Genomic DNA, 11,785 nt, shown 5'->3' with positions numbered 1-11,785 from the left:
CTAACGTTTTGTGATTCTGTGATTCTGTGTGATTACATCTCAGAACATGCCCTGTCCACTGCTTACCACGCTGACCCTCTATAGATCTGCAAGAGATAGCTGGGAACATCCCAAGGCACAAAACCAAAGACACTGCACATTCAGATACAAATTTGTGCAGAAGAATAACAGTGAGATGCCTGAAATAAAAGGGTTTACCAATTGTGACTGGCTTTCTGCTCTCAATGTATTATTGACATTCCAGGTAACACTAGCACTACCCCAATAATATCACGCCCATTACAGAGCAGCCTTTAGCTACAGATACAGTGAGACTCACTCAAAATGCTTCTTGATCTTCTCTGGCTCAGCATATTTTGAGATCCCATTGATGAAGAGAGTTCGCTTAACCTGGAAGAAAAAAAGGTGTGGATGGCGTGAGAGACCAGATTGCAGCAAAACCCTCGAAGGCCTGAGTCAGTGACGGGAAAGGGCAGCTCCATCATGTCCAGCACCTAGGGGTTCCCCTCTCCTGTGTTTCCACTACCTGTTACCAACCTGCACCCTGGTGTGCTGCAGATTGACAGGCTAGGGGTTTACACTGCAGCTGCCTGAAGAGAAACAAGGGGTACCGTTATGAAACTAAGAAAGCAAAAGCAGCCAAAGCAACCCCTGAGGCATGGGGTCCCCCCTACACCTTCACCCAGCACAGGCCTCTGTTTCCTCACAGGGTAACCCCCAAATTGCTGTGGGAAGTGGGGTGCTCGGCACTCTCTCCAAGGCCACCTGACTTGACAGAAGAGCAGTGGGAAATGTGCCTGGGAGAGTGGCCAGATCCTGCTCACCAAGTCATCCTCTTTGTAGCGCATCTTGGAGGTGTGCCGGCGCATGCTGTACACCGTCAGCAGCAGGTACAGGAAGGCAAAAGACGTGTGCAGCCACAGCAGGTTATTCCTGTCACAAGGGAGACCACAAAGGTCAATGCAAGGTTGCCACTGCAAGCATGCATATGGCTGCTCAGGCCCTGAAAGCGCTGGGGCCATGAGCAGCGTAACCGGCATGGCACCCACGTGCCCTACAACCAACTTTCAGGAGTTCAACCTGGAAACTGGAGCAGGGACATAGCCTCACAGAGAGGGCAGAAATGCAGCCTTTGAGGAGGTCAGGCTCTGCAGCAAGTGGACATTTAGAAAATACCCAAGGGCCTCAATTATCCATCCCACCCCTGCCCACACATACCCAGAATTCAGGTTAGCGATAGTTGTCCTCCCAAAGCTGTAGGCATTGTTTTCTAGAGAGAAAGAGGCAGACATGAACATGTTTGGTTATACTGAGCAGCACAGAGCACCACTGAGGTGGGCTATGGCAGGAATCTCACCTGCAGTACACCCCAAAACCCAAACTGCCCAGGAAGACCCTCTAGATGTGCCACCTTCAAAGTGGGACAGGAGCCAGGGTTTGTTTGTGTTAGTCCTGTCCCGCCCTCCACTGTTCCCCAGTGGTCTGGGACACAATGCTGAAAGCAGTGCCCCCAGCCCTGCCAAAGACTCCCTGCTCTCACCTAGTAGGTCCCCTGAGAAGTTGACGGGTAACACGATGCCCACAGAGAGCACACCCACGGCCACCAGCAGCCCGATGATGTGCCTCTGGAAGGACAGGTAGTGCACCGCATCACCCCCACACTTGTCCCGGATCTCGTCATCCCTGCCAAGGAGAGAAAGGCCATCAAGCAATCTTCTACAGTCCCTCAAGTGCTGGACAAAAGCAGAGGCTCGTAGCTGCCCTCTTGCTTTGAGCCCACACAGCACCCTTGGTTCCGCCCAAGAGAGCTGTGGCCCGGCCCCCAGGGTACAGAGCCCAGGGACCAGCCTTGAACCAGACTGGGCAGAAACCTGCCCATGCAATAGTTACTGCAGCCCCACTCCCCATGCCCCTGCCAACTGCCCCCCAGGACAGGTAGTTGGACACGTACTAACCCCACCTCACACCCTTCTGGTGGGCCTTGCTTCCCCTACCAAGACACAGGGTGGCTTAGACTATCCCACAGTGTGCTGAAACCAAGAAGTGCTTAGGAGACTACTCCTGAGCATCATCAGGATGGGCGTGTCTCCCTGCATCCTCCAGTCCCCTCATCGTAGCCATTTCTTGTACAGCTGTGGCCTTAGCAGAAGTCCCAGACAGAGCAGCATCTCTGCAGCGCAGCAGTTTCTGAGATGGGACTGAGGCAAGGAGACCTGAGCTGGTTGGTCTCCTCTGTCTCAGACTCACTGTGTGACCTCAGTTTTGGTTTAAGGACTCCTTGTCTAGTCCTGTCTTTGCTTGTCCGTGCCATAGGACACGCTTTGCTTGTGCTCTTCAGAGAAGGGGCTGCAGCAAGTGCAGCCACTTCATGCAGCTGTACTGCGCTGGGTGTCCCAACACCCTGCATTGCCTCTCTTTCTTCCCCATGCAGGTCCCCTGTGGAGACCTTGGGCACTTACTTTATCCTGAAGATGGCTGTCAGCCAGGAGCAGAAACCCTGTGCAGAAAGAAGAAAGGACATTCTCGCATCACTCTGTGTTCCCTTATCCCTTCTCCCTCCTTCAAAGGCTCAGGGACCAGGCTGGTGTCCCTGCACCTCCACAGACTTGACTCTGGGAGGGCAGACCATGAGCAGCCAGATGTGCAAAGCCACGGATGGGCCAAGGTGAAGGAGATGACAGTGCTACTCCATGGGGACAACACAAGCTAGACTCTGCCATGTGGCTATCCCCTACCAAGTGGCAGCTCAACCTCCCAGGCATCCCATGGGCTCCTGGCTAGCATGGAAGCTCAGATCCAGAAAATTCACCATACAGGTACTTTAGCCATCATCCTGGACAAGAGGAGCTCTGCAGGGACTGGGAAGGCAGGCTGGGCCAAGCCAGTGCTCCTCAAAGGACATCTGAGGGAGGAGTATTTCCTGGGAGCTTCACCACCCACCCACCACATCCTGTTATCCTACTGAACTGTGCCTCCCCTTCAGAGAAACACAGCAGTAGAGGGCGACAGTGTCAGGAGGAGCTGGCAAATGTTTGTAATGCTGAGATGACAGGTTGGACAGAAGTCCATTAAACCACAGAGATGTACAGCCTCATTATTTAAGCACATGTCTATAAGCCACATAGTTATGCATCCTTGAGCCCTATACCACACTCACATACTACAAGGTATGGGTACAAACAGGGTTTCTTCTGAAAAGCCCTTAGTTCAGACAAGCTGTGAACTCCTGTCCACTCAAAAGGCAAGGTGCTCAACTCTTGCTGCTACTCACGTTGTCCCTCTGGTCGAAGTCCACAGAGCTGGAGACGGAGGTGAGGCGCTCGTAGCGGTCATGGTTGTCAGAGTGCAGGGCGGAGGCTACGCTAAAATGACAAGCAGGAGGCGAAGGAGAAAGTTAGAGGATGCAAGGAGACAGCCTGGTCAGGAACCAAGAGCACCCAAAAGATCAGAGGTTAATTCAGGTCAGTTTGCCCCAGGTGAGATGGAGAGAAATGAGAACAGAGGGTGGCAGTAAGCAAAGACCTCAGACAGCACCCTGAGCCTGCTTGATCATGGATGCTACTCACTCAGCACCTTCTGAGAGAGGCACCCGCATTATGTGCCATCCCCTGCAATGAGGGGCTGGCAGCAGCTGCCACGGAGGAGAGATGAGGTCTGTTCAGCACAGGGTTTGGACAGAGGAGAGAAGGTGGGAACCAGAGGGTGTCGCAGCCCCCTGGCTCTGGTGTGGCCACAACGCAGCAGCCCTGGTGCTCCGGAAAGGGGCTGGCAGCAGCTCCAGTCTCAGAGGGCCTCGCTCGCCTTGGGGAAGAGAAAGGCTGGGAGTCTGGTGGGCTGTATCACACTACACCAGTCCTCCCCACCTCAGTGCTTCAGCACAGGGAAACCCAGGCAGAGGAACACAGCTGAGCTGCAGTGGCTGTGTGCTCCCTGGAGCCGGGCTCAGCTCAGCCTGCTCCACAGCCTCAGCTGGGCCTCCTGCCTGGAGATGCCTCCAGCAGCATGGAACAGGTAGCTAGAAGTGAGTGGCCGCAGGCTAAGGGCAGGAAAGAAGAGAGGTGAATATCCCAGACAGCTTTACTCCAGGCACAGGCAGGGACCTAGATGAAGAACCTGCAGCAAAAGTATCCAAGACAGACAACAGTCCCCACTATGAATGGAGGCAGAGGGCTGCTGGCAAAGGAGGCAAGAGAATGGTCCAGAGACCTAAATTAAATAGCACTTGCAAGATGACAACAGCAGGCCAGGACCTTGGAGATGCAAGAAGAGATATGGCTGATCCGAAAGCTAGAAGGAAAAAAACAGATGAAAACACAGTCTCCCTGTAACTAGAGTACAGATTCAAGGAAGATCAAGTGCACAAGAACCTGGAGAAGAAGCAGCTGAGAGACAAGTGCTAGAGACAAGGTGGATGACACTATGGGCAAGAGAACAAGCAAAGACCCTCATGGCCCTGCTGAAGGAAAGAGGATGGGACACTTGTCCTGCTTCAAAGCAGAGCAGCACGTGCAGAGTCTCTAGGTGAAAGCAATGGAGAGAGGGGAAAGGAAATTAGCTGAAGGCCATAGAGCTACAAAAGTGCAGATTAGACAGTGGCGTGCAGCCTTGCAACTGCACAGCCCAACACCCTGCTCTGCTGGAAGGACACAGTGCACTTTGACCGAGCTCTCGGACCTTCAGCCCTTTATGCCCAGAGGCCTTGCAGCTGGGTGCAGGGAACGAGGGTGAGTTTCTGCTGTCTGCAGCCCCAAGGAGAGCCCAGCGTGATGACATGGTGTGCTTTTGGCTCCTCAGTACTGAAAAAGCAGAGGGCAGAGCAGCTCTGGAAGGAAAAACTGAGAAGAGTACCGTGTTATGAGACGACCAGACCAACTCAGCGGGATGCAGAAATGATAATCAGGATGACCAGCAGTGCTGAGAAGACAGAGGGAGCCAAACCTTGACAAAGATGAGAAACTGAAAAGGGAGCTCTAACGGTATCTGCACCTAGCTGGAGGTTTTTTATTAAAGCAAAGGAGTAACAAAGTAAGTGGGTGGAGGCAACATTGCCCTAAACTGCAAGACTATGAAGGATGAGACCCAAGAGGCCTGGCTAGCCTCAGGCCAAGGGAATCGCAGGCTGCAGGAGGGGTAGCCAGGTATGCTGTGGAAGCGGCTTGCTGTAGTGCAAGGCAGGAGGTGTCTGTGCAGGTGGCAAGACAAGAGCACTTGCTGGTTCTCAGGCAAAGCGACACACCAGAGAAGGATCCCCTTTCACACATTCAATGGCTGGGCAGCATACACATGTCCCTAACCCACCACCTGGCACTGCACCCCAGCACGAAGAGCAGCTGGGATGGGAAGGTGCCACCAGCCTTGGAGGAGCACAGCCAGGACAAGGTTTCCTTGCCGATGCCCACAGGCTTTTGGAAGTTTCTGGCTGCCAACACTGTCCCAGCTCAAGCAGTAGGTTTAAGGGTCAGCAGAGAGCTCCAGCAAGCCCAGATGAAGAGTGGCAACAGGAAGAAGTGGTCCCCTGGAGAGAGACAAGCACTCATGAGGATATCTGAGGTGGTTCCCCTGAAAAGCCTCAGAGCATGACTGCTCTGCTACCTCTGCCTTACTCTTCCCACAAGGTGTTAGCAACAAGACACATCTGAAGCAGCACCAACCACTACTGAAGCAACCACAAAAACAGGAGCATCCCTGTACCCTCTCAAGGCAGCAGCAAGGTCCAGCTTTGCAAGCAATGGCATGTGAAAAGCAAGGCCGCAGCTTGCTGTCCCAGCCTCAGACATGCATTAGCCTGGCTGGAGGGACCATCGCAGGCTCTGCGCCACCGGCTAATTGCATCCTCTGCAGCATACAGCACGCAGCCAGTGAGCAAGGCACAGGGTATGTTCTTTTCTTAGGCATAAAAGCAGCAAAAAAGAAGAGCAGGGAGGCAGGGTCCATGAGGGTGCTGAAAGGGCAACGCCTGGCCAAGGTGCCAGAGGGTGTTCTCAGCAGTGCTGAGGCAGAAAGTTTGCTTCTGCAGGGGTAGAGAGAAAGGACGAAGGTGCTGCCTTGCCAGGCATGCTGACAGCCAGGGGTAGGTGGCAAGGGCAAACACATGCCCTGGTCCTGGCAGCCTCATGGGGTGAAGGAAAAAGCTGAGCTGTGGGCTCAGGCAACCAGGTTTATTTTCTCCATCATAAGGTGGGATAGCTAGACATGGGCATGTAGAGCAGGGTATGTGACATGGCACCCGCTACTGCACCTGGGACTGGGAGCATTTAAGGGCTACTGGGGGAAAACCAGGGTGCATCCAGCTGTAGTAGTGGCTGACAGAAAGAGGAGAGAAAGAGAAGAGCACAAATCCATGCCCAGACTCCCAGCCATTTAGATTAGTTCAGAAGCAAGACAGGAAACTGTAAGAGAAAAGGAGAAAGACAGAGAGTATGAGCAAGAAAGAGAGAAGAAACAAGACCCTGAAAAAACAACATACTATTCCCGTTCCTCTCGCTCCCTCTGCCAGCGTCGGCGCCTGCAGGCACAGAAACACAAAAGGAGAGGTTACAGCTACAGGAGCAGGCACTGGGTTTCCTCCGTTGCAGGGAGTGACACACCTGAGAAGGCTCCACCCTGTCCTGAGGAAGAGAAACCTGCCAGTGGTCAGGCCGGAGAAGGCCTTCTTTCAGCAGCCCAGTGTCGCCCCAAGCCACAACACCCCAGAGCCCTGGCTGATGCAGGGGCAGAGTGCTGTGCTGCCAGCTAAAGTGAAGAGGGCTTTACTGGGAAGGTGGTCTGGCTTCACACCACGGGTGTCCCAGGGAGCTCCCGAGGGATGGGACCAGGCAGGACAGCCTGCCAGGGCCACCCAGCTGCCACCTCAGCTCCCCTTCCACGCCCCTCCTTCCCACCCAGGCAGCTAACACACTTGCATCCTGACCTCCTGAAATGCTCATCCCAGCCCACGGATGGGCCAAGCAGCAGGGGATGCTGATCCTGGTAATCAACACCTTGTACCACAGCCATGCTGTCCTTCTCCCCACACTTACTGGCTTTCTCTCACCAAACAGCTGGCACCCCTCAGCCTTTCTGCTTACAGCCACTGCTCTGACTCCCCCACACCCAAGGTACTTGGGCATCACCTCCAAGAAGGCTACCAGCACCCAGGTCCAAATAGCTTAAGCCTGAGGAGCTGCTGCCCTCTCTCCAGTGAGATCTCATACAGCTATTCCTTTCTCCTTGCTTTCCCCCAGTGCCCCTGGCATTGCTGATTTCCCCAACCTGGCCAGGAAAGGAGCAGCAGAGGAGCCACAGGGACACAGCTGCTTATCTAACACTATCAGGGTGGCTTATCTAAACCAGGAGAGCTCCTGGTTCAGTGTTGGATGAAAACAAATCTTACTCTTTCTTCTGTTGTGCAGGTAGCACTGAAGAGCAGCTTGCTTGAATCTGCATCACCAAAGGAACCTAAGAGGCTGGAGCACAGCCCCATCTGAGCCTTTAGGTGCAATGAGCTCATAGAGCGGATCAAGGGGAAGAAGAACCAACCACAGCTACCCTTCAGAAGCCACAACTTTGCCTCCAGCAGGTGACAAAGCACCACAGGCACAGCAAACAATCCCTTGAGAGAGTTGTGCTACCCGCACGACCCTTCTAAGCTTGATCAAAAGAGTTCCTTGTTCTGCACTGAAAGAAAATAACCATTGCCCTTCTTGCTGCCAACAGCAAACAGAACAGCATCTCATTCTGCTGTGGAGCTGCCAGACCCAGTAGGCCCTGGCTTTCACTGACAGACACTGTGGCCCATGAACGCATTGAGCAGGAAGGATCCATACCCAGACCGGCTCCTCAGCACCTGGGATGCAAGCTAAACTCACATTAGCACAGCAGTACCACACCTGGAAACAAAACCTACTGCTTTCAAGTGCTCTTAACAAGAGCTGCATCCAGCAGAGCCACAAAGACACATTCAGAAACATAACAAAGCCTTCACTGTGGCAGGCCTCACCCTTCCTGTGACCTCTTTCCCTTTCTCCTCCCTCTCCTCTTCCTCTGTGAGGGCTTCTGCACATTTCTGTCACTGTAAAGGACCATAAGTGCTATGGAGCCAGTAGGGACAACTCCCTATGTTGGGAGAAGGATGCTGTAACAAAAAAGCTGGTAAACAAGGATTTTCTTCCTGTTCCTGGAGTTCACGGAATACAAGTGGCATGCTTGCCTCTCCTCCCCAGCTGCCACCAGCACATGCAAGGGGATTTATCCCTTCTGCCCCGCAGCAAAGAAGGGTACCACTGTCCCTCTGCCATGCTTACCTGTCAGCATCGGTCACCAGGGCCAGGCGTCCGTAGTCCCAAGCAACTTTACGCAAAATTGAAAAGACGAACAACAGCACCTGGAAGAGAGCAAAGTGGGGGCTGTGAGAGGAGGCACTGTCCAGCTCTGTCCTCGACCTCTGCATCCAGAACCACAAGAACAGGCAGGGAGGAGGGGACAGCTCAGCTAACAGCACACTGAGGTATAAGACAGCACAAGTTCTCCAGGGCTGTTAAAAACTGGGTGGCTGTGGAAGTCAGAGTACACACAGTAGCTATGTTAGCCACAGGACCAAAAGGCCCACAGGTCCCAAGGAGGCCAGGTTATGGGTACAGCATCTGTGGTCCTGCAGTTCTTACGGAGGAACAAGCAAAGCCTTTGGGTGAGTAAGGCTGCAGGGACTTGACACTATAAGTGGAAGTTTTGGGATGCGGGACTGACCTAACCTGACCCATGTCCTTAGGAAAATCTGTAAAGCCCTTCCAAGTATGGTGGTACTGGAGTTAAGTCAATAGCAGCTAAGCCCACAGTGGCTCAGGGACACGATCAGGGCCATAAAGTCAGCCAGCAGCAGTCAGGGATGGCATTTGGGGCCCTTAATTCCAACCACCTGACCACAGTCCTCCCTTCACAGCTATCGGGGGAGAAGGTGCTGAAGGAGCAGTAGGTAGACTTACGAGGAAGCACATAAAGTCGAGGGCTAGGACGGTGGGCACCCCGCCAAAGGGCAGCCCCTGCAGCACAGTGCTGCGGATGCGGGCACTGTAGCAGTAGTCCTTGGTGCTGTTGCTGCATGTTGAGGCTTTGCAGGCAGTCCCTGCTGAGCCCAGGGTGGCGATCACGTAGGGAAGCATCTTTACAGCTTCATGGTCTTCCCTGGGGGAAAGAGAGAGAGGCCTGGTTAGACACATGCCAGTAGCCCTGATGGAGATAGGGGCCAACCTTGCCTGCTATCTCAAGCTCCTCTATGCTACAGGATTTCCCTGGGAACCAGTGTCCAGGGACAGGGTCATCTGGAGAAGCCTGCTGAGTTTGGGGTGTGCTGAAAGAGCCTGGGGGCTTCAGCAGCTGTGGTTGCACCATGCACAGTCCCAGAGCTCCCTTCCTTGTCCCCCTACTCCCGCACCATTTAGGGGTGCCACTTTCTCACTGATTACTACTCTTCTTGAGGACACGGTGCCTCAGACCCTTACTCTCAGCAGGTAGAACCTTTCGGTATAGGAAAGAACAAAAGGGTGGGGTGGTGAGGGCATGAAGTCACATCTGTATAATGTAAACAAACTGCCTGCTACGGGACAGTTGCTGCATCACAATCCCACAATTTCCTCTGCCTGGCTGTGTGCCATCAGTTTTATTAGGCTGAATCACCACCCTCTGCTCACTGCAAGCCTCAGCCCCCAGCTCCCAGGGCACCCATCAGGGGCTGGTCACACCCCCTGCTGCTGCTTTTTTTTTTTTCTTCCTTCGACTTGGATGCATTTAAACACAACCAAGCTGACAGCACAGAGAAGGCTTAGGCTCTGCTATTTAGCTGGTTAAATATTTTCTTTCTTTCAGTGCTCTCTCCAAATTGCTTCAAGATCCAGAGCTGGGCTTGGGTCAGCATCACTGCTTGGACATGGGGAGATCCTTCTCCTCCTGTGCAGAGCAGCTGGATGGGAAACACAGAGAAGATCCTACTAGCAATGAATAAATGCAAACTGAGCATCACCGGGATGGCCTAGAAATGACAAATCGACAGCAGAAACACAACTGCTTTCTGGAACAGAGGAGAGAAAACTCCATCAGCTGCAGAAGGAAGCAGCAATAACAGACAGGAAGGTCTACCCAAGCTGCCAATTCCTGAACCATCCCTCTTATCCAGCACCCATCAACTACCCCAAACCCTTCACTACCACCACATACATGCAGAAGTGCTGGCTGGCACAGTGAAAGTACAAGAAAGCCACCACGACTGCCCTGTGCTGGTTTTGGCCTCTTGTCCCAGAAACACCCCCTACCACCAGCCCTGTCCTTCTAGCTCTGCGTAGGATGGTGACATTAGCAGAGAGGAAGCACGGCTCTTCTCAGGTATATCCTGGCAATCTCCTGCCTGGCTGCAGGGATTTATCAGCATCATAGCATAACGCTGGCTGGATAATGACCACCAACCCATTCACTGCGGTGTCCTAGAGAGCTCAGCCTCAACATGATCCTTCCTGGCTCCTCCTGGTATAGATGTACAGCTGCAAACACCAGTGACAAAGGGCACCACAACGAGCAAAAGCCTGACTGGGTACAGGCATTGAGGAGGTTCAGCCCTGGCTGAATTAACGGGAGACTGGGGAGCTTCAGGGGAAGAAGTGATGGGATGAGACTCCAAGGAAAGTCACATGCCTTGGAGGGTGGATAGTTACACCTCTGTTTTCACCTCCAAAGTACCAGCCTACACAGACACCCTGCAAAGAGAAATACCTCTCATTTCTCTTTTTGAGAATCTTTTAAACGTTTAGGCTGTAAACTGCTTCTTGCAGCAATGAGTTCCCGATGTTGAGTAAAAGACTACGACCCCACTGCAACTCCTTGCATAGCAAAAGAAGGCAAAGAATAAAAACTTTTGCTTTTTCTAGACCTACTAAGCTCACTACTGAGTGCCCTCTCCTTCCCCTGACACGAGGTGTCTGGCAACAAGCGCTCTCACCACATCCTCAATATATCCTCTCTTTTGACCCTGCAGAAAGGTGACCAGAACCACACACAATATCCTGGGTAGGGAAATGACCTCGACTGTCAGAACAGCATCTGATGCTCTCAGCATCTCTCCCTACACTACTCCTTGTGCAGCTGAGCATAATTTACTTCTCCGATGGCATCTCTGCCTATTGAAAAAAAGCATCTCTGTGACCAACCTGCAGTGCTGCTGCCCTGAGTAGCCAGGGTGATTTAGAAGCCAGCCACGGCCCAAAACAGATAATTCCTTCCAATAAACCCAGCTGCACACTTCTCTGTGCCCACGTTCGTCTCACCTCACGCCACTTTGCTTCACACAGTGTAACTTTGGAGATCCTGACAATTCTGAACGATTCCAGGGCATCAGCAGATTTTAGGTACCTCGCTGACCCTTTTCTGGGTCATTAATAGCGAAGGAGCTCATCTCTCTGCTCTTGTCACACTGAAATTGCTCATTTGCTCCCAAGGCTTTCTTTTTGGACCCTCAACCAGTTCTGATCCAGGACTTTACATGTCCTCCAATGGACAGTTTTCTTAACAGTCTTTTGTGAGGAATTTCAGAGGTCTACTGAACAACCAAGCGAGTCTCCCAAGCTGGTGAAATATTACCTATTATTTTACTGAAGTACAGAAAGACTTGCAACAGATCAGAGAAGTATAAGTTTCCTCTGCAGAGACCAAACTGTTTACCTCATTCCTGCATGTTTTATTAGCCCCATTTTCCAGTCGTCTTTCTAAAAGAAACGAGGTTCATATGCTCACATTGCCCATGACACTATCATAAATGTTATTT

The 11,785-nt window shown here is 52.6% G+C and overlaps 1 protein-coding gene across 1 annotated transcript; it reads right to left on the bottom strand.

Annotated features, from left to right (window-relative positions):
* Nucleotides 1-319: 319 nt before the first annotated feature.
* Nucleotides 320-9,159, bottom strand: LOC104548312 (CSC1-like protein 2; the record flags this gene model as incomplete). The annotated part of the gene is made up of 9 exons (XM_010194302.1): nt 320-390; nt 825-933; nt 1,219-1,270; nt 1,541-1,683; nt 2,460-2,497; nt 3,272-3,362; nt 6,467-6,505; nt 8,283-8,362; nt 8,961-9,159. Coding segments are annotated over 9 exons (822 nt in total), but the record flags the coding sequence as incomplete, so codon positions are not given.
* Between the last annotated feature and the right edge of the window lie 2,626 nt (nt 9,160-11,785).

This window comes from Mesitornis unicolor, unplaced genomic scaffold (assembly GCF_000695765.1).
Source record: "Mesitornis unicolor isolate BGI_N332 unplaced genomic scaffold, ASM69576v1 scaffold8351, whole genome shotgun sequence".
In the NCBI taxonomy this organism is placed as follows: domain Eukaryota; kingdom Metazoa; phylum Chordata; class Aves; order Mesitornithiformes; family Mesitornithidae; genus Mesitornis; species Mesitornis unicolor.
The sequence above is the reverse complement of the archived record's forward strand: the minus strand, read 5'-3'. Positions and strand labels throughout refer to the sequence as shown.